The 21,592-nt window shown below is 49.7% G+C and overlaps 2 protein-coding genes across 5 annotated transcripts; both read left to right on the top strand.

Moving 5' to 3' along the window:
• Window positions 1–1,202: 1,202 nt before the first annotated feature.
• On the top strand, window positions 1,203–11,142 carry pecr (peroxisomal trans-2-enoyl-CoA reductase). Of its 2 annotated transcripts, XM_052508023.1 has the most exons (9): window positions 1,220–1,370; window positions 4,882–4,917; window positions 4,952–5,193; window positions 5,290–5,455; window positions 5,536–5,617; window positions 7,029–7,125; window positions 7,324–7,434; window positions 9,647–9,758; window positions 9,828–11,142. In XM_052508023.1, exons 1-9 carry the CDS (start codon window positions 1,259–1,261, stop codon window positions 9,908–9,910), a joined length of 1,041 nt encoding a protein of 346 aa, XP_052363983.1. In that variant the 5' UTR covers window positions 1,220–1,258; the 3' UTR covers window positions 9,911–11,142. The 2 variants fall into 2 exon arrangements, with proteins under 2 accessions (XP_052363984.1, XP_052363983.1); XM_052508024.1 differs by lacking the exon at window positions 4,882–4,917 and having other exon boundaries at window positions 1,203–1,370; window positions 5,060–5,193.
• A 4,265-nt stretch (window positions 11,143–15,407) lies between these two features.
• On the top strand, window positions 15,408–17,876 carry LOC118380880 (NADH dehydrogenase [ubiquinone] 1 beta subcomplex subunit 3). 3 transcript variants are annotated; one of them, XM_052508025.1, is made up of 3 exons: window positions 15,408–15,570; window positions 15,933–16,058; window positions 17,717–17,876. In XM_052508025.1, exons 2-3 carry the CDS (start codon window positions 15,934–15,936, stop codon window positions 17,856–17,858), a joined length of 267 nt encoding a protein of 88 aa, XP_052363985.1. In that variant the 5' UTR covers window positions 15,408–15,570; window position 15,933; the 3' UTR covers window positions 17,859–17,876. The 3 variants fall into 3 exon arrangements, with proteins under 3 accessions (XP_052363985.1, XP_052363987.1, XP_052363986.1); XM_052508027.1 differs by having other exon boundaries at window positions 15,444–15,570; window positions 15,895–16,058; XM_052508026.1 differs by having other exon boundaries at window positions 15,512–15,617.
• Window positions 17,877–21,592: the final 3,716 nt, after the last annotated feature.

Below are 21,592 nucleotides of genomic sequence, written 5' to 3'. Positions count from 1 at the left end.
TGTTTCATCAGACCAGAGGACATTTCTCCAAAAAGTACGATATATGTCCCCATGTGCAGTTGAAAACTGTAGTCTGGCTTTTTTATGGCGGTTTTGGAGCAGTGGCTTCATCCTTGCTGATCGGCCTTTCAGATTATGTCGATATAGGACTCGTTTTACTGTGGATATCGATACTTTTGTACCTGTTTCCTCCAGCATCTTCACAAGGTCCTTTGCTATTGTTCTGGGATTGATTTGCACTTTTTGCACCAAAGTACGTTCATCTCTAGGAGACAGAATGCATCTCTTTCCTGAGCGGTATGATGGCTGCGTGGTCCCATGGTGTTTATACTTGCGTACTATTGTTTGTACAGATGAACGTGGTACCTTCAGGCGTTTGGAAATTGCCCCAAGGATGAACCAGACTTGTGGAGGTCTATAAGGTCTTGGCTGATTTCTTTTGATTTTCCCATGATGTCAAGCAAAGAGGCACTGAGTTTGAAGGTAGGCCTTGAAATAAATCCACAGGTACACCTCCAATTGACTCAAATGATGTCAATTAGCCTATCAGAAGCTTCTAAAGCCATGACATCATTTTCTGGAATATTCCAAGCTAATTAAAGGCACAGTCAATTTAGGGTATGTCAACTTCTGACCCGCTGGAATTGTGATACAGCGAATTAGAATTTTAAAAATCTGTCTTTTTACAATTGTTGGAAAAATGACTTGTGTCATGCACAAAGTAGATGTCCTAACAAAACTATACAAGAAATTATCAAGAAATTTGTGGAGTGGTTGAAAAACTAGTTTTAATGACTCCAACCTAAGTGTATGTAAACTTCTGACTTAATCTGTATGTTGTTCAGATTGTGTTAGTTTTGAATGGTTAGATTTATACACACTGTTTATATACAATAAAAAGTTATACTTTAAATGCAAATATTTAATAGCATTCTTTTCCATAACAAACCAAAGTATTTTTAAATACATTGTGGTTAAGAGGAGTGTGATTTCATTTAATAATTTAATTAGAATTGTTTTAACACCAATCATAGTCAAACTTTCGCAAACTGTTTGACTTGAAAAAATACAAAAACATTTTTTTTTAAAGAGCGGTTTGAGAGCCAAAAGAACCGTCTCACTGAACAGATCCGAAACGCCCATCACTAAAGGACATTATCAGTCGGCTGTAATACCGGCTGTATCCTGGAGAGGGCGCCACATGGGCGCTCAAAAACACGACAGATCACATGACTAGCACCGAGAAGCAGGGAGAAACATGGCCGTCTCCGGTGTGTTTAAAGCGGGTCTGTTCAACCACAAAGTGGCGGTGGTAACGGGAGGAGGCACCGGAATCGGTAAAGCCATCGCCTCCGACCTGCTGAAGCTGGGTAGGTAGTGTGTTGTGTTCAGACGTATCGATTACTCTGTGTGTGTCCGCGTTTAGACACAGGCAGGGAGTCGCTAACTCGGTTATAGCAGCACTGAGTGAACTTTACCCTAGATCAGAGAAATTCTGTTTTCCTGGGACCCATGTTTAGGAAAATATGCAACTATACATACATATCGGTATATTATTGATATTTCACTGCTCTTATGCCTCAAACAAATGCAATATAGACTAAAACAAATAACAATGAAATTAAATATTCATATGAATATGTATTCATGTTTATTTCCCCCCATTAAAAACACTCTGACATATCAGTCTAGGTTGGAACTGTTGCTGCTAAAATACAACAAATCATTTTCATTCTGAACTGGAATAAACTGATTGATCACATCACACAGACGAATAACAGAACACACACACACACACACAGGCTTTTTGATAGTGCAAGCCTAAGTAACAGTACAGATGAAAAATGATCAGGCCTACTGTACATCTTACTGTAGAAAATATTGTTGAAAGAAAGTCTGGTTTGGAACTGTTGCTGTTTACAATACAATATATATTTTTAATTCTGAACTGGAATAAAGTGATTGATCACATCTGTAGACCAGTAAACACACACAGTGCTAAGGAGAGCAGGTCTATTCTGGACTCTGTTCTTGACAACACTGAGGTCCTGCTCAGCCTGGAGACTGTTTCTGGACTCTGTTCTTGACAACACTGAGGTCCTGCTCAGCCTGGAGACTGTTTCTGGACTCTGTTCTTGACAACACTGAGGTCCTGCTCAGCCTGGAGACTGTTTCTGGACTCTGTTCTTGACAACACTGAGGTCCTGCTCAGCCTGGAGACTGTTTCTGGACTCTGTTCTTGACAACACTGAGGTCCTGTTCAGCCTGGAGACTGTTTCTGGACTCTGTTCTTGACAACACTGAGGTCCTGCTCAGCCTGGAGACTGTTTCTGGACTCTGTTCTTGACAACACTGACGTCCTGCTCAGCCTGGAGACTGTTTCTGGACTCTGTTCTTGACAACACTGAGGTCCTGTTCAGCCTGGAGACTGTTTCTGGACTCTGTTCTTGACAACACTGAGGTCCTGCTCAGCCTGGAGACTGTTTCTGGACTCTGTTCTTGACAACACTGAGGTCCTGTTCAGCCTGGAGACTGTTTCTGGACTTGTTGTTTATGTACATCAGAGTTGAGAACCCTGACTCACACAGGTATGTGAAGCCAAACTGGACCAGAGCATCTACTGCTTTCTCAGTCAGGCAGGAGACCACTTCCTGTTTGTAGATGAACAACCCAGAACTGTGTGAGGTGGGTTCTCAGTCAGGCAGGAAACTACTTCCTGTTTGTAGATGAACAACCCAGAACTGTGTGAGGTGGGTTCTCAGTCAGGCAGGAGACCACTTCCTGTTTGTAGATGAACAACCCAGAACTGTGTGAGGTGGGTTCTCAGTCAGGCAGGAGACTACTTCCTGTTTGTAGATGAACAACCCAGAACTATGTGAGGTGGGTTCTCAGTCAGGCAGGAGACCACTTCCTGTTGTAGATGAACAACCCAGAACTGTGTCAGTGGGTTCTCAGTCAGGCAGTAGACCACTTCCTGTTTGTAGATGAACAACCCAGAACTGTGTGAGGTGGGTTCTCAGTCAGGCAGGAAACTACTTCCTGTTTGTAGATGAACAACCCAGAACTGTGTGAGGTGGGTTCTCAGTCAGGCAGGAGACCACTTCCTGTTTGTAGATGAACAACCCAGAACTGTGTGAGGTGGGTTCTCAGTCAGGCAGGAGACTACTTCCTGTTTGTAGATGAACAACCCAGAACTGTGTGAGGTGGGTTCTCAGTCAGGCAGGAGACCACTTCCTGTTGTAGATGAACAACCCAGAACTGTGTGAGGTGGGTTCTCAGTCAGGCAGGAGACCACTTCCTGTTTGTAGATGAACAACCCAGAACTGTGTGAGGTGGGTTCTCAGTCAGGCAGGAGACCACTTCCTGTTGTAGATGACAACAAAACGGTAGAAAAAAGGATCCGGTAAACCGGGAAGCACCGGCATCACCCCGCCACCCCGTCACCCCGCCACCCCGTCACCCCGTCACCCCGTCACCCCGCCACCCGTCACCCCGCCACCCCGTCACCCCGCCACCCCGTCACCCCGTCACCCCGTCACCCCGCCACCCCGTCACCCCGTCACCCCGTCACCCCGCCACCCCGCCACCCCGTCACCCCGCCACCCCGTCACCCCGCCACCCCGTCACCCCGCCACCCCGTCACCCTGTCACCCCGTCACCCCGTCACCCGTCACCCCGTCACCCTGTCACCAGATGCACTTGGCCAAACAATTACAGTAATTTAACTAAACAATTGTAAATGTGCACTGACCACTAACAGGTCTGACACCAATACTTTAAGAAATGCGGCCCGAGATACACTGATCTCTGTTCAAAAGACAATATTACATTGGCAAGGAGTTCTAGTAGCAGCTACATGTGTGAATACCATTGGCAAGGAGTTCTAGTAGCAGCTACACGTGTGAATACCATTGGCAAGGAGTTCTAGTAGCAGCTACATGTGTGAATACCATTGGCAAGGAGTTCTAGTAGCAGCTACACGTGTGAATACCATTGGCAAGGAGTTCTAGTAGCAGCTACATGTGTGAATACCATTGGCACAGAGTTCTAGTAGCAGCTACATGTGTGAATACCATTGGCACAGAGTTCTAGTAGCAGCTACATGTGTGAATACCATTGGCACAGAGTTCTAGTAGCAGCTACATGTGTGAATACCATTGGCACAGAGTTCTAGTAGCAGCTACATGTGTGAATACCATTGGCACAGAGTTCTAGTAGCAGCTACATGTGTGAATACCATTGGCAAGGAGTTCTAGTAGCAGCTACATGTGTGAATACCATTGGCAAGGAGTTCTAGTAGCAGCTACATGTGTGAATACCATTGGCAAGGAGTTCTAGTAGCAGCTACATGTGTGAATACCATTGGCAAAGAGTTCTAGTAGCAGCTACATGTGTGAATACCATTGGCAAGGAGTTCTAGTAGCAGCTACATGTGTGAATACCATTGGCAAGGAGTTCTAGTAGCAGCTACATGTGTGAATACCATTGGCACAGAGTTCTAGTAGCAGCTACATGTGTGAATACCATTGGCAAGGAGTTCTAGTAGCAGCTACATGTGTGAATACCATTGGCAAGGCGTTCTAGTAGCAGCTACATGTGTGAATACCATTGGCACAGAGTTCTAGTAGCAGCTACATGTGTGAATACCATTGGCACAGAGTTCTAGTAGCAGCTACATGTGTGAATACCATTGGCACAGAGTTCTAGTAGCAGCTACATGTGTGAATACCATTGGCACAGAGTTCTAGTAGCAGCTATGTCTCTGTGTGTCAGGTTGTAACGTGGTGATCATGTGTCTCTGTGTGTCAGGTTGTAACGTGGTGATCATGTGTCTCTGTGTGTCAGGTTGTAACGTGGTGATCATGTGTCTCTGTGTGTCAGGTTGTAACGTGGTGATCATGTGTCTCTGTGTGTCAGGTTGTAACGTGGTGATCATGTCTCTGTGTGTCAGGTTGTAACGTGGTGATCATGTGTCTCTGTGTGTCAGGTTGTAACGTGGTGATCATGTGTCTCTGTGTGTCAGGTTGTAACGTGGTGATCATGTGTCTCTGTGTGTCAGGTTGTAACGTGGTAATCTCCAGTAGGAAGCTGGAGAGGCTGGAGGCTGCAGCTGAAGAGCTGAGACAGAGTATCCCTGAGTCTAGTCCTGCCTCCGTCACCCCTATAGTCTGTAACATACGCAACGAGGAGGAGGTATGTCAACACAGCATCCTGTATCTTCCACATGGAGGAAGGGGTACTAACCCCATGGTGTATCAAAGGAAACCTCTTCTGTGTGCGTGGCTGTAGGTGCTGTCTCTGGTGGGGTCAGTGTTGCAGCAGTATGGTCGGATAGACTACCTGGTAAATAACGGTGGAGGTCAGTTCAGCAGCCCAGCAGAACACACCTCGTCTAAGGGGTGGAAGGCTGTCATAGACACCAACCTCACAGGAACCTTCCACTGCTGCAAGGAAGGTGTGTGTGTGTGTGTGTGTGTGTGTGTGTGTGTGTGTGTGTGTGTGTGTGTGTGTGTAACATGGTGTGTGTTTTCCTAGTGTATGCTGCATGGATGAAGGAGAACGGAGGAGTGATCGTCAACATCATCGCTGATATGTGGAAGGGCTTCCCAGGCATGGCGTGAGTCTACAACCCTACCTACCTACCTACCTACCTACCTACCTGCCTGCCTGCCTGCCTGCCCCCCCACCCCTACCTGCCTGCCTGCCTGCCTGCCTGCCCACCTGCTAACCTGCACCACCTGCCTGCCCACCCACCCACCTACCCACCCACCCACCTGCCTGCCTGCCTGCACACCACCTGCCTGCCTGCCTGCCCACTCTGCACTGCCTGCCTGCCTGCCTGCCTGCCTGCCTGCCCACCTGCCTGCCTGCCTGCCCACCTCTGCACTGCCTGCCTGCCTGCCTGCCTGCCTGCCCACCTGCACCCACCTGCCTGCCTGCCCACCCACCCTGCCTGCCTGCCTGCCTGCCTGCCTGCCTGCCTGCCTGCCTGCCTGCCCACTCTGCCACTGCCTGCCTGCCTGCCTGCCTGCCTGCCCACCTGCCTGCCTGCCTGCCTGCCTGCCTGCCTGCCCTAACTCTGCACACCTGCCTGCCTGCCTGCCTGCCTGCCTGCCTGCCTGCCCAACTCTCACACCACCTGCCTGCCTGCCTGCCTGCCTGCCTGCCTGCCCACCCCACTCTGCACTGCCTGCCTGCCTGCCTGCCTGCCTGCCTGCCTGCCTGCCTGCCCACCTCCCACTGCCTGCCTGCCTGCCCCACCTGCCCACCTGCCTGCCTGCCTGCCTGCCTGCCTGCCTGCCTGCCTGCCTGCCTGCCTGCCTACCACCAACCCCACCTGCCTGCCTGCCTGCCTGCCTGCCTGCCTGCCTGCCCACCTGCCTGCCTGCCTGCCCCAACTCTGCACCCACCCACCTGCCTGCCTGCCTGCCTGCCTGCCTGCCTGCCTGCCTGCCTGCCACCCTGCCTGCCTGCCTGCCTGCCACCAACCCCACACCTGCCTGCCTGCCTGCCTGCCTGCCTGCCTGCCTGCCTGCCTGCCTGCCTGCTGCCTGCCTGCCACTGCCTGCCTGCCCACCCACCTGCCTGCCCACTGCCCACCCACCTGCCTGCCTGCCTGCCTGCCACCTGCCTGCACCCACCCACCACCCACCCACCCACCCACCCACCCACCCACCTGCCCACCCTGCCTGCCTGCCTGCCTGCCTGCCTGCCTGCCTGCCCCACCTGCCCACCTGCCTGCCTGCCCACCCACCTGCCTGCCTGCCTGCCTGCCTGCCTGCCCACCTGCCTGCCTGCCTGCCTGCCTGCCTACCACCACTCTGCACACCACCTGCCTGCCACCCACCCCCACCTGCCTGCCTGCCCACCCACCTGCCTGCCCACCTGCCTGCCCACCTACCTACCTACCTACCTACCACCAACTCTACACTACCTACCTACCTACTACCACCTCCTACACACTACCTACCTACCTACCTACCTTACTGAGGGGACCTCACGCTGACATCTGGGTTGTCTCTGGCCAGTCATACCGGAGCAGCGCGGGCCGCTGTAGACAACCTAACTAAGACTCTGGCCATCGAATGGGCGGTGTCTGGAGTCAGAGTCAACGCCATAGCACCGGTACGTACGTGTGTGTGTGTTCAGTTTGCCTGATTTGTAAATGCGCTAAAATGTGACAGTATGACTGACCTGAAGACTTGTGTTTGCTCCCCAAGCTCTCAAAGCCTTATCTTAAGCTCAGTGGGCTAATCCAGTCTTATGGTACCTTGCCACAGAAGCCCCCGGTTTTCAAGCCAGTCACTCTGTCACCTCTTCCAGGGCACCATCATCTCCAAGACAGCCGTTGAGAACTATAAGGAGTTTGGTCCAACACTGTTTAAGATGTCTATTCCCTTCAGCCCTGCTAAAAGACTGGGAGTCCCAGAGGAGGTACACACATCATTTACACAATACAGTGCTTCAGACCGCTTTGAGACTGACGGGTCTCTCTCCCTCTCTCTCTCTCTCTGTGTTCTGACGGTCTCTCTCTCTCTCTCTCTCTCTCTCTCTCTCTCTCTGTGTGTTCTGACGGTCTCTCTCCCTCTCTCTCTCTCTCTCTGTGTTCTGACGGTCTCTCTCTCTCTCTCCCTCTCTCCCTCTCTCCCTCTCTCTCTCTCTCTCTCTCTCTGTGTTCTGACGGTCTCTCTCTCCCTCTCTCTCTCTCTCTGTGTTCTGACGGTCTCTCTCTCCCTCTCTCTCTCTCTCTGTGTTCTGACGGTCTCTCTCTCCCTCTCTCTCTCTCTCTGTGTTCTGACGGTCTCTCTCTCCCTCTCTCTCTCTCTCTGTGTTCTGACGGTCTCTCTCTCCTCTCTCTCTCTCTCTCTGTGTTCTGACGGTCTCTCTCTCTCTCTCTCTCTCTCTCTGTGTGTTCTGACGGTCTCTCCCCCTCTCTCTGTGTGTTCTGACGGTCTCTCTCCCTCTCTCTCTCTCTCTGTGTTCTGACGGTCTCTCTCTCTCTCTCCCTCTCTCCCTCTCTCCCTCTCTCTCTCTCTCTCTCTCTCTGTGTTCTGACGGTCTCTCTCTCCCTCTCTCTCTCTCTGTGTTCTGACGGTCTCTCTCTCCCTCTCTCTCTCTCTCTGTGTTCTGACGGTCTCTCTCTCCCTCTCTCTCTCTCTCTGTGTTCTGACGGTCTCTCTCTCCCTCTCTCTCTCTCTCTGTGTTCTGACTGTCTCTCTCTCCCTCTCTCTCTCTCTGTGTTCTGACGGTCTCTCTCTCCCTCTCTCTCTCTCTCTCTCTGTGTTCTGACGGTCTCTCTCTCTCTCTCTCTCTGTGTGTTCTGACGGTCTCTCCCCCTCTCTCTGTGTGTACTGACGGTCTCTCTCCCTCTCTCTCTGTGTGTACTGCCGGTCTCTCTCCCTCTCTCTCTCTCTGTGTGTCCTGACGGTCTCTCTCTCCCTCTTTGTGTCCTGACGGTCTCTCTCTCCCTCTCTCTGTGTGTACTGACGGTCTCTCTATCCCTCTGTGTTCTGACGGTCTCTCCCTCTCTCTGTGTGTACTGACGGTCTCTCCCTCTCTCTGTGTGTACTGACGGTCTCTCTCTCCCTCTCTCTGTGTGTACTGACGGTCTCTCTCTCCCTTTCTCTGTGTGTACTGACGGTCTCTCTCTCCCTCTCTCTGTGTGTTCTGACGGTCTCTCTATCCCTCTGTTTTCTGACGGTCTCTCCCTCTCTCTGTGTGTACTGACGGTCTCTCTCTCCCTCTCTCTGTGTGTACTGACTGTCTCTCTCTCCCTCTCTCTGTGTGTACTGACGGTCTCTCTATCCCTCTGTGTTCTGACCGTCTCTCTCTCTGTGTGTACTGACAGTCTCTCCCTCCCTCTCTCTGTGTGTTCTGACGGTCTCTCTCTCCCTCTCTCTGTGTGTTCTGACGGTCTCTCCCTCCCTCTCTCTCTGTGTACTGACAGTCTCTCTCTCCCTCTCTCTGTGTGTTCTGGCGGTCTCTCCCTCCCTCTCTCTGTGTTCTGACGGTCTCTCCCTCCCTCTCTCTCTGTGTACTGACGGTCTCTCCCTCCCTCTCCCTCTCTCTCTGTATGTTCTTACGGTCTCTCCCTCCCTCTCTGTGTACTGACGGTCTCTCCCTCCCTCTCTCTGTGTGTACTGACGGTCTCTCTATCCCTCTGTGTTCTGACGGTCTCTCCCTCTCTCTGTGTGTTCTGACGGTCTCTCCCTCCCTCTCTCTCTGTGTGTACTGACGGTCTCTCTCTCCCTCTCTCTGTGTGTTCTGACGGTCTCTCCCTCCCTCTCTCTCTGTGTGTACTGACGGTCTCTCTCTCCCTCTCTCTGTGTACTGACGGTCTCTCTCTCTCTCTCTCTGTGTACTGACGGTCTCTCCCTCCCTCTCTCTCTGTGTACTGACGGTCTCTCTCTCCCTCTCTCTGTGTGTACTGACGGTCTCTCTCTCCCTCTCTCTCTGTGTACTGACGGTCTCTCCCTCCCTCTCTCTGTGTGTACTGACGGTCTCTCTCTCCCTCTCTCTCTGTGTACTGACGGTCTCTCCCTCCCTCTCTCTGTGTGTACTGACGGTCTCTCTCTCCCTCTCTCTGTGTGTACTGACGGTCTCTCCCTCCCTCTCTCTCTGTGTACTGACGGTCTCTCTCTCTCAGATCTCTCCAGCAGTGTGCTTCCTCCTGTCTCCTGGTGCTTCTTATATCTCTGGAGCCACTCTGAGGGTGGACGCTGGACAGAGTCTTTACCACTCTATGTGGGAAATACCAGGTAGGTACAAACACACACAGTTACTCACTTTATACACATGAGTTTATAACCTCCCTCTCGTGTGTGTAGATCACAATGCGTGGCCTGCGGCCCCAGAGGGAGAGAATCTGGACACTCTGAAAGAGCTGCTGAAACCCAAGGCCAGGCTCTAACTATCACTATGGAAACAAGGTCATCGCTACGGAAACAACCCAGCACCGCGGTGACCAGCCCATGGCAACGGACGGACGGGTGTATGATTGTAGACGGACAGATGTTTAGAGAATTGTTTTTGATAACGCTGATCAGAATGCTATCAATATGAATTAATGGAAGGATTAGTGTCACTATAGAGGCTGACCTCTACATCTGTCTCCTCTCGTCCTGTCAGCCTGACCCTGTGTGACCCTGTGTGACCCTGTATCACCCTGTGTGACCCTGTGTGACCCTGTATCACCCTGTATCACCCTGTATCACCCTGTATCACCCTGTGTGACCCTGTATCACCCTGTGTGACCCTGTATCACCCTGTATCACCCTGTGTGACCCTGTATCACCCTGTGTGACCCTGTATCGCCCTGTGTGACCCTGTATCGCCCTGTGTGACCCTGTATCGCCCTGTGTGACCCTGTATCGCCCTGTGTGACCCTGTATCGCCCTGTGTGACCCTGTATCGCCCTGTGTGACCCTGTATCGCCCTGTGTGACCCTGTATCACCCTGTGTGACCCTGTATCGCCCTGTGTGACCCTGTATCACCCTGTATCGCCCTGTGTGACCCTGTATCGCCCTGTGTGACCCTGTATCACCCTGTGTGACCCTGTATCGCCCTGTGTGACCCTGTATCGCCCTGTGTGACCCTGTATCGCCCTGTGTGACCCTGTATCGCCCTGTGTCGCCCTGTATCGCCCTGTGTGACCCTGTATCACCCTGTATCGCCCTGTATCACCCTGTGTGACCCTGTGTCACCCTGTATCGCCCTGTATCACCCTGTATCACCCTGTATCGCCCTGTATCGCCCTGTGTGACCCTGTATCGCCCTGTGTGACCCTGTATCGCCCTGTGTGACCCTGTATCGCCCTGTGTGACCCTGTATCGCCCTGTGTGACCCTGTATCGCCCTGTGTGACCCTGTATCGCCCTGTGTGACCCTGTATCGCCCTGTGTGACCCTGTATCGCCCTGTGTGACCCTGTGTCGCCGTGTATCTCATGTACTGTACATAATTGTAGATAATTCAGGTATTATTAACATGGTAATAGGCCTATGTGACAATTCTCCTGATTATTGGCTGTTATTAGTGTTTTGATAATGCACAGCCAGTGCCGTTGAATATGAACCATAATGTTTTCACTAACTCGTCTCATAAAGAAACAACTCTCCCTTACAATAAACACCCTTTACATTGACTTGTCCCTCAGATCTGACCGGGGCTGTGGTTCTGACTGGGTCTGTGGTTCTGACCAGGTCTGTGGTTCTGACCGGGTCTGTGGTTCTGACCAGGTCTGTGGTTCTGACTGGGGCTGTGGTTCTGACTGGGGCTGTGGTTCTGACTGGGTCTGTGGTTCTGACCGGGGCTGTGGCTCTGACCAGGTCTATGGTTCTGACTGGGGCTGTGGTTCTGACTGGGGCTGTGGTTCTGACTGGGGCTGTGGTTCTGACTGGGTCTGTGGTTCTGAATGGGGCTGTGGTTCTGACCAGGTCTATGGTTCTGACTGGGGCTGTGGTTCTGACTGGGGCTGTGGTTCTGACTGGGGCTGTGGTTCTGACTGGGTCTGTGGTTCTGAATGGGGCTGTGGTTCTGACCAGGTCTGTGGTTCTGACCGGGTCTGTGGATCTGACCAGGTCTGTGGTTCTGACCGAGTCTGTGGTTCTGACTGGGGCTGTGGTTCTGACTGGGGCTGTGGTTCTGACTGGGGCTGTGGTTCTTACTGGGGCTGTGGTTCTGACTGGGGCTGTGGCTGACCGGGTCTGTGGTTCTGACCGGGGCTGTGGTTCTGACCGGGGCTGTGGTTCTGACCGGGGCTGTGGTTCTGACTGGGGCTGTGGTTCTGACTGGGTCTGTGGTTCTGAATGGGGCTGTGGTTCTGACCAGGTCTATGGTTCTGACTGGGGCTGTGGTTCTGACTGGGGCTGTGGTTCTGACTGGGTCTGTGGTTCTGAATGGGGCTGTGGTTCTGACCAGGTCTGTGGTTCTGACCGGGTCTGTGGATCTGACCAGGTCTGTGGTTCTGACTGGGTCTGTGGTTCTGACTGGGGCTGTGGTTCTGACTGGGGCTGTGGTTCTGACTGGGGCTGTGGTTCTTACTGGGGCTGTGGTTCTGACTGGGGCTATGGCTGACCGGGTCTGTGGTTCTGACTGGGGCTGTGGTTCTTACTGGGGCTGTGGTTCTGACTGGGGCTATGGCTGACCGGGTCTGTGGTTCTGACCGGGGCTGTGGTTCTGACCGGGGCTGTGGTTCTGACTGGGGCTGTGGTTCTGACTGGGGCTATCATGATTCACCAATACGAATCAGTCCCCGATTTAAAAGGTGCATCAGTCCACGGACCCCAATGCGATCCAAATGCATTGGTCAGAAAACCCATTCAAACGTTACGAATTGCCGGTCCACAATTTTTAGTTGTTGCTCACATTACATTACATTATATTATTTTACATTACATTACATTATTTTACATTACATTATATTATATTACATTACATTAGATTACATTACATTATATTATACATTACATTACATTATATTACATTACATTATTTTACATTACATACATTACATTATATTACATTATTTACATTACATTATATTACATTATTTACATTACATTACATTATTTACATTACATTAAATTATATTCATTATATTACATATTACATTACATTATATTCATTACATTATATTATATTACATTATATTCATTATATTACATATTACATTACATTATATTCATTATATTACATTACATTATATTCATTATATTACATTACATTATATTCATTATATTACATTACATTATACTCATTATATTACATTATATTCATTATATTACATTACATTATACTCATTATATTACATTATATTCATTATATTACATATTACATTACATTATATTCATTACATTATATTATTTTATATTACATTATATTCATTATATTACATATTACATTACATTATATTCATTATATTACATTACATTATATTCATTATATTACATTACATTATTCATTATATTACATTACATTATACTCATTATATTACATTATATTCATTATATTACATTACATTATACTCATTATATTACATTATATTCATTATATTACATACATTACATATATTACATTATATTACATATTACATTACATTATACTCATTATATTACATTACATTATACTTTCTGAAAATACAGATGCATCCTTTTCTTCGTGTTGCTGACGATCATCTACTAGTGATTTTACACGCCTAACAACCCCAGTCAACATCAGTTGTCTAGTCAAACTCACTACTAGTGATTTTACACGCCTAACAACCCCAGTCAACATCAGTTGTCTAGTCAAACTCACTACTAGTGATTTTACACGCCTAACAACCCCAGTCAACATCAGTTGTCTAGTCAAACTCACTACTAGTGATTTTACACGCCTAACAACCCCAGTCAACATCAGTTGTCTAGTCAAACTCAGCACAAGTTCACGTTCTGACCAACGCCAGGTAGGTGGTCTGTTCCTGGTCAATCACATCCGCCCCAGTGGAGGGTGTGAGGGGATGACGGCTCTGGCTCTGATCAATACCATCCGCCCCGGTGGATGACGGCTCTGATCAATACCATCCGCCCCGGTGGATGACGGCTCTGATCAATACCATCAGCCCCGGTGGAGGCTGTGAGGGGATGACGGCTCTGATCAATACCATCCGCCCCGGTGGAGGCTGTGAGGGGATGACTGCTCTGATCAATACCATCCGCCCCAGTGGAGGCTGTGAGGGGATGACTGCTCTGATCAATCACATCCGCCCCAGTGGAGGCTGTGAGGGGATGACGGCCCTGATCAATCACATCCGCCCGGTGGAGGCTGTGAGGGTGATGACGGCCCTGATCAATCACATCCGCCCCGGTGGAGGCTGTGAGGGGATGACGGCCCTGATCAATCACATCCGCCCGGTGGAGGCTGTGAGGGGATGACGGCTCTGATCAATCACATTAAGGTGCCACCAGCCTCCTCAGCATACAAATGGCTCGGGTGATAATGAGGCTTTATTAGTTGAGTAAAGACCTATGTAATTTGCTAGGTAATTATCTATGTGTTTTACCAGAATAAAAGCAGGCCTAAACTACCTGAGAAAACTCTTGTCTTTTCCTGCTGAATGGGGTTTATGATACATTTGATTTGAATTGTTTAGTTTTGGTAGTTTTGCTTTGAACAAACAGTGTATATGGTCATTTTTAAATATACTAAATATTAAATGACTAAATACAAAATAAAACCTCATAACGAAGACAGTCACTTTTGCGAGCTGCAATTGCATGGCCGAAGATAATCACACTAAAACCTTCCCGAACTGTGAAATTATTTGGTTTTGAGATGGGGGTGAAATACAAATTTGTGCTATATATTCATTTGCTATGTCATATAGCTAATTAAAACGATAAATATTGATTCATTAGCAGCTCAAACATTTAATCTGCAAAAATGACAAGTTAATTAGTGGGTGATGGTGATTTCACCAGGCGACATCATGAGTTCTATCAGCAGCAGTCATTTAGAATGGAACGTTTAATGTTTGTAATCTGGGTTCCCGAGTGGCGCAGCGGTCTAAGGCACTGCGTTTTAGCGCTAGAGGCATCACTACAGAGTCCCTGGTTTAGAGGTCTAAGGCACTGCGTTTTAGCGCTAGAGGCATCACTACAGAGTCCCTGGTTCAGAGGTCTAAGGCACTGCGTTTTAGCGCTAGAGGCATCACTACAGACTCCCTGGTTCAGAGGTCTAAGGCACTGCGTTTTAGAGTCCCTGCTAGAGGCATCACAACAGAGTCCCTGGTTCAGAGGTCTAAGGCACTGCGTTTTAGCGCTAGAGGCATCACTACAGAGTCCCTGGTTCAGAGGTCTAAGGCACTGCGTTTTAGCGCTAGAGGTGACACTACAGACTCCCTGGTTCAGAGGTCTAAGGCACTGCGTTTTAGCGCTAGAGGCATCACTACAGACTCCCTGGTTCAGAGGTCTAAGGCACTGCGTTTTAGCGCTAGAGGCATCACTACAGACTCCCTGGTTCAGAGTTCTAAGGCACTGCGTTTTAGCGCTAGAGGTGACACTACAGACTCCATGGTTCAGAGGACTAAGGCACTGCGTTTTAGCGCTAGAGGTGACACTACAGACTCCCTGGTTCAGAGGTCTAAGGCACTGCGCTTTAGTGCTTGAGGCATCACTACAGACTCCCTGGTTCGAATCCAGGCTGTATCACAACCGGCCGTGATTGGGAGTCCCATAGGGACGCACAACTGGGCCCAGCGTCGTCCGGGGTGGGCGGTCATTGTTAATAAGAATCTGTTCTTAACTGACTTGCCTAGTTAATTAAATATAACATATGTTAATGCATCGATTCGTCCCCTAATCAAACTGAACCGCTTCAAACTAAAATGTATCGTTCCCGTATCGCCTTGAAAGGGAATGTACATCCCTAGTTCTGTCCAGACTATGGTTCTGACCGACAAAAATACACTGGATTGTTTGCGCTCCGACAAAAGACGTACTAAGTGTGGTCTCTTTCGTGTACCGTAGCAGTGCCGTACATCAGATGCAATTGTCGAAGTGCTTCATCCACAACAGAGGTCACAAACAGACAGGTACAACCGTTACGCGTTTATACTATTACAAAAACATGAAATAAAACGTAAGTGTTTGATATATAAATATGTTGTACTAATGAAGACTTAGATTTAATTGTTTCATGGTTAAATGTGTCATTGCTGCTTCCCGAGGTCCTCTGCTAATGTTAAAAGCAGGCTAACTAGCTTGCTAGCTCCCTAGTCGGCAGGCTGTGCTAGTTATCTAGCTAACTACAGTACAATCCAAGAGTATCTGATCATGGAAACCTAACATCTCTATGGTACTATGAAATATTCTTACAATCTGTGGTGTGTCCTGTATGCTTTCATGAACTACTTTAGCTAGCTAGTTCCACAACTCAACCCCCGCTGTGTGTTAGGATGGGAGGAGACCACGGCAGTAAATTAAACCTGCCAGACTTTAAGCGGTGGAAGGTCGAGGGAACGCCTCTGGAGTTCACACAGCAGAGGCTGGCGGCTAGAGGACTGAAGGACCCATGGGCACGGTGAGAGAGAGGGAGGGAGATTGTTGCATTAAAGATCTGTACATGTACAGTGCCTTCGGAAAGTATTCAGACCCCTTGACTTTTTTCACATTTTGTTAAATTACAACCTTGTTCTAAAATGGATTTAAAAAAATATATAAAACCCCCAGCAATCTACACACAATACCCCATAATGACAACGAAAACCAGGGTTTTAGAAATGTTTGTAAATTCATTAAAAATAGAAAAATGGATACCTTACTTACATAAGTATTCAGAACTTTTGCTATCAGGCCTAAATGATAGTGGCCAGAAGGAAGCCACTCCTTAGTAAAAGGCACATGACAGCCCACTTGGGGTTTGCCAAAAGGCACCTAAAGGACTCTCAGACCATGAGGAACAAGATTTAACTCTTTGGTCTGATTGGCAGGCGTCACATCTAGAGGAAACCTGACACCATCCCTATGATGAAGCATGGTTGTGGCAGCATCATGCTGTGGGGATGTTTTCCAGAGGCAGGGACTGAGAGACTAGTCAGGATCGAGGCAAAGATGAACAGAGCCAGGTGTAGAGATCCTCGATGAAAACCTGCTCCAGAGCGCTCAGGACCTCAGACTGGGGCGAAGGTTCACCTTCCAACAGAACTACGACCCTAAGCACACAGCCAAGACAACCCAGGATTGGCTTCGGGACAAGTCTCTGAATGTCCTTGAGTGGCCCAGCCAGAGCCTGGACTTGAACCTGATCGAACATCTCTGGAGAAACCTGAAAATAGCTGTGTAGCGACGCTCCCCATCCAACCTGACAGAGCTTGAGAGGATCTGCAGAGAAGAATGGGAGAAACTCCCCAAATACAGGTGTGTCAAGCTTGTAGCGTCAAACCCAAGAAGACTCAATGCTGTAATCGCTGCCAAAGATGCTTCAGCAAAGTACTGAGTAAAGGGTCTGAATACTTATGGAAATGTAATATCAGTTTATTCTTTTAAATACATTTGCAAAAATGTCAACAAAAAAAAAGTTGTTTTGTCATTACGGGGTACCGTGGCGTCATTACGGGGTACCGTGGCGTCATTACGGGGTACCGTGGCGTCGTTACGGGTACCGTGGCGTCGTTACGGGTACCGTGGCGTCGTTACGGGTACCGTGGGCGCCGTGGCGTCATTACGGGGTACCGTGGCGTCATTACGGGGTACCGTGGCGTCATTACGGGGTACCGTGGCGTCATTACGGGTACCGTGGCTTTTTACTACCGTGTGGGCCGTGGCGTCATTACGGGGTACCGTGGCGTCATTACGGGGTACCGTGGCGTCATTACGGGTACCGTGGCGTCATTACGGGGTACCGTGGCTTCATTACGGGGTACCGTGGCGTCGTTACGGGTACCGTGGCGTCGTTAAATACCGCGGCGTCGTTGGGTACCGCGGCGTCTGACGGTACCGCGCGTCGTTACGGGTACTGCGGCGTCGTTACGGGTACCGCCACGCGACGTTACGGGTACCGCCCGTCGTTACGGGTACCGCGCGGATTACGGGTACCGCGGCGACGTTAATACCGTTGACGTTGGGTACCGCGGCGACGTTACGGGGTACCGCGGCGTCGTTACGGGTACCGCGGCGTCGTGTGGGTACCGTGTGTAGATTGTAGGCTCTGTGTGATACTGATGTTTCTCTCTCCCACAGTAACGAGGTGTGGAGGTACGTGGGAGGCTTCAGTCGTCCTGTATCCCTGGGAGACGTGATGCTGAGGGGCTTTAAATGGGGCTTCGCTGCCTTCGCTGTGGCTCTGACTGTAGAGTACGCTCTTTCCCCCAAAGAAGTCTGACCACTGACTGACCTTTAACCCCAGAACGCTACGAACACGACCGGATCAGATGTTTTTCTGTATAATAAATGTTGAGTTGTCATCCACTAAATGGGCTGGTTGTGTTGGTGTGGTTGGTGGGTGTGGTGGTGTGGTTGTGTTGGTGTGGTGTGGTTGTGTTGGTGTGGTGTGTTGGTGTGGTTGGTGTAGTGTAGTGGGTTGGTGTAGTGTGGTTGGTGTGGTGTGGGTGGTGTAGTGTGGTTGGTGTGGTGTGGTTGTGTTGGTGTGGTTGGTATAGTGTGGTGTGGTTGGTGTAGTGTGGTTGGTGTAGTGTGGTTGGTGTGGTGTAGTGTGGTTGGTATGGTATTACACTCCCTGCTACAACTCTGACACTGAAAAAGGCACACAACCAGGGTTTCTATGTTTGCAGTGTTCCTGTAAATTAGGCTACTTTGAAAACAAAATATATTGGTTGCAGGTTTTTGGGCTACTTCTAAATTGCACTGGTCTATTCATTTTACTGTGAGGCAGGCTGTTGCTGAGCGACTGGTGGGATGGAGGGGGATGTGCTGTTGCTGAGCAACTGGTGGGATGGAGGGGATGTGCTGTTGCTGAGCGACTGGTGGGATGGAGGGGGATGTGCTGTTGCTGAGCGACTGGTGGGATGGAGGGGGATGTGCTGTTGCTGAGCGACTGGTGGGATGGAGGGGGATGTGCTGTTGCTGAGCAACTGGTGGGATGGAGGGGGATGTGCTGTTGCTGAGCAACTGGTGGGATGGAGGGGGATGTGCTGTTGCTGAGCGACTGGTGGGATGGAGGGGGATGTGCTGTTGCTGAGCGACTGGTGGGATGGAGGGGGATGTGCTGTTGCTGAGCGACTGGTGGGATGGAGGGGGATGTGCTGTTGCTGAGCGACGGTGGGATGGAGGGGGATGTGCTGTTGCTGAGCGACTGGTGGGATGGAGGGGGATGTGCTGTTGCTGAGCGACTGGTGGGATGGAGGGGGATGTGCTGTTGCTGAGCAACTGGTGGGATGGAGGGGATGTGCTGTTGCTGAGCGACTGGTGGGATGGAGGGGGATGTGCTGTTGCTGAGCGACTGGTGGGATGGAGGGGGATGTGCTGTTGCTGAGCGACTGGTGGGATGGAGGGGGATGTGCTGTTGCTGAGCGACTGGTGGGATGGAGGGGGATGTGCTGTTGCTGAGCGACTGGTGGGATGGAGGGGGATGTGCTGTTGCTGAGCGACTGGTGGGATGGAGGGGGATGTGCTGTTGCTGAGCGACTGGTGGGATGGAGGGGGATGTGCTGTTGCTGAGCGACTGGTGGGATGGAGGGGGATGTGCTGTTGCTGAGCGACTGGTGGGATGGAGGGGGATGTGCTGTTGCTGAGCGACTGACTGGTGGGATGGAGGGGGATGTGTTGAGAGAGTACTGCCGACGAGTCACTTGAGTGAGAGGAGAGGAGCATGTGAGAGGAGAGGAGCGTGTGAGAGGAGAGGAGCGTGTGAGAGGAGAGGAGCGTGTGAGAGGAGAGGAGCGTGTGAGAGGAGAGGAGCGTGTGATGTGAGAACAAGGTAATATGGAGACACCCATTGGATAAATGTGGCTACTGGAGAACTTATTTGTATTGCTTTTAATCTTTTTAAATGAATTTATCTTATTAACACTTTGTTCTAGCTAGCTATTTGTATAGGTAGCTATCAAGTAAACACAATGATAATGTGCTTTTGGTTCCATTGCTGAAAACATCTATTTTTGTGGGATTGATTTGTCCTTGTGCCATTTGACTTCGCACACAAGGTCAGAACGGCATTTTGACTGCATGACAACTCGTGTATGAAGAACTTTATGTAGATTCAACTTTGGGGGGATGGTTTTTAGGCCTTGTGGTTGATGGTTTTTAGGCCTTGTGGGGGATGGTTTTTAGGCCTTGTGGGGGATGGTTTTTAGGCCTTGTGGGGGATGGTTTTAGGCCTTGTGGGGGATGGTTTTTAGGCCTTGTGGGGGATGGTTTTAGGCCTTGTGGGGGTGGTTTTTAGGCCTTGTGGGGGATGGTTTTAGGCCTTGTGGGGGATGGTTTTTAGGCCTTGTGGGGGATAGTTTTTAGGCCTTGTGGGTTGGTCATTGTGCAAAATGTTTTACTCGGCACAGTTCAGCTTTCACAGTCTTGATTTCCTTAACACAGCTGGGGTCATTAGTCCGTAGCAAAATGTTTCACAACCCAAATTCGGTCCCTCAAATGTTTGATCGTTTAGTTCCCTTATTCTCAGAGACTGTTGCTGTTTCACTCCGTTTACTCTACTGAAGCAGACCCAGGTGTGCTGGTGGTGGAATAGAACAAGTGAAATGGCTGGGAATCCTCCAGGTGTTTAGGAAATACTGGTATACACTTTTTATACACCCATTTTCTGAAATTGAAAGTTAAAGGAGATTAATGTTGTGGCTCTGCTCTCACGGTCAGTCCTGCTTCCTCTTCCTGGTTGTTAACCTCGACAAGCACTTTGCCGTCAGCAGGACAATGACCATCACCACCACACCACCAGGCCGTCCAGGCTGTGGTACTGCAACCTGGATTGTAATCAATACGTTTTGCAACAGAAAGCATTTACTCCAAGTTTCTATTGAACAAATCCAGGTAGGTCCCTCCTCATTTGGTTTGGTTGTCAAACACTTTCCGTAATGATTCCACCCAGTTGGGTTGGGGCTCAGATGGCTCCGTGGGAACAGTGGGACACACCCCTCCTACAGGCCATGGGTCCCACTGGGTCAGGAAGGCCCTCACACTGGTGACCAGATACACACATGACCAGACACACACACATGACCAGACACACACACATGACCAGACACACACACATGACCAGATACACACACATGACCAGACACACACACATGACCAGACACACATGACCAGACACACACACATGACCAGACACACACATGATCAGACATACACATGACCAGATACACACATGACTTAAATGTGCAGGCGTATCCAAACTTGACTGGTACTGTACATACGGGGGAACCACTGGTACTGTACATACGGGGGGGAACCACTGGTACTGTACATACGGGGGAACCACTGGTACTGTACATATGGGGGGAACCACTGGTACTGTACATACGGGGGAACCACTGGTACTGTACATATGGGGGAACCACTGGTACTGTACATACGGGGGAACCACTGGTACTGTACATACGGGGGAACCACTGGTACTGTACATACGGGGGAACCACTGGTACTGTACATACGGGGGGAACCACTGGTACTGTACATACGGGGGAACCACTGGTACTGTACCAACACGGGAACCACTGGTACTGTACATACGGGGGGAACCACTGGTCTGGAGTATGGGCTGTGTAATTTGATTGAGACCACACGAGAACCACTTGATATTGCTGCCTAGCAGACAATCAGGGATGAAGGGCCTCATCGGGCACACACAAAATAATAAAATAAGCAACTAATTCTCAAACCCCGAGCAATAGGACTTTGAATCAATTACAAATTACATGACCCTCCCCTAAACCTCCCCTGGAATAAAAAAGACCCCAAACTAAACCCTCCCCTGGAATAAAAAAGACCCCAAACTAAACCCTCCCTGGAATAAAAAAGACCCCAAACTAAACCCTCCTGGAATAAAAAAAGACCCCAAACTAAACCCTCCCCTGGAATAAAAAAAACCCCAAACTAAACCCTCCCCTGGAATAAAAAAGACCCCAAACTAAACCCTCCCCTGGAATA

This window comes from Oncorhynchus keta, unplaced genomic scaffold (genome assembly GCF_023373465.1).
Source record: "Oncorhynchus keta strain PuntledgeMale-10-30-2019 unplaced genomic scaffold, Oket_V2 Un_contig_3330_pilon_pilon, whole genome shotgun sequence".
Taxonomy (NCBI): domain Eukaryota; kingdom Metazoa; phylum Chordata; class Actinopteri; order Salmoniformes; family Salmonidae; genus Oncorhynchus; species Oncorhynchus keta.
The sequence above is the reverse complement of the archived record's forward strand: the minus strand, read 5'-3'. Positions and strand labels throughout refer to the sequence as shown.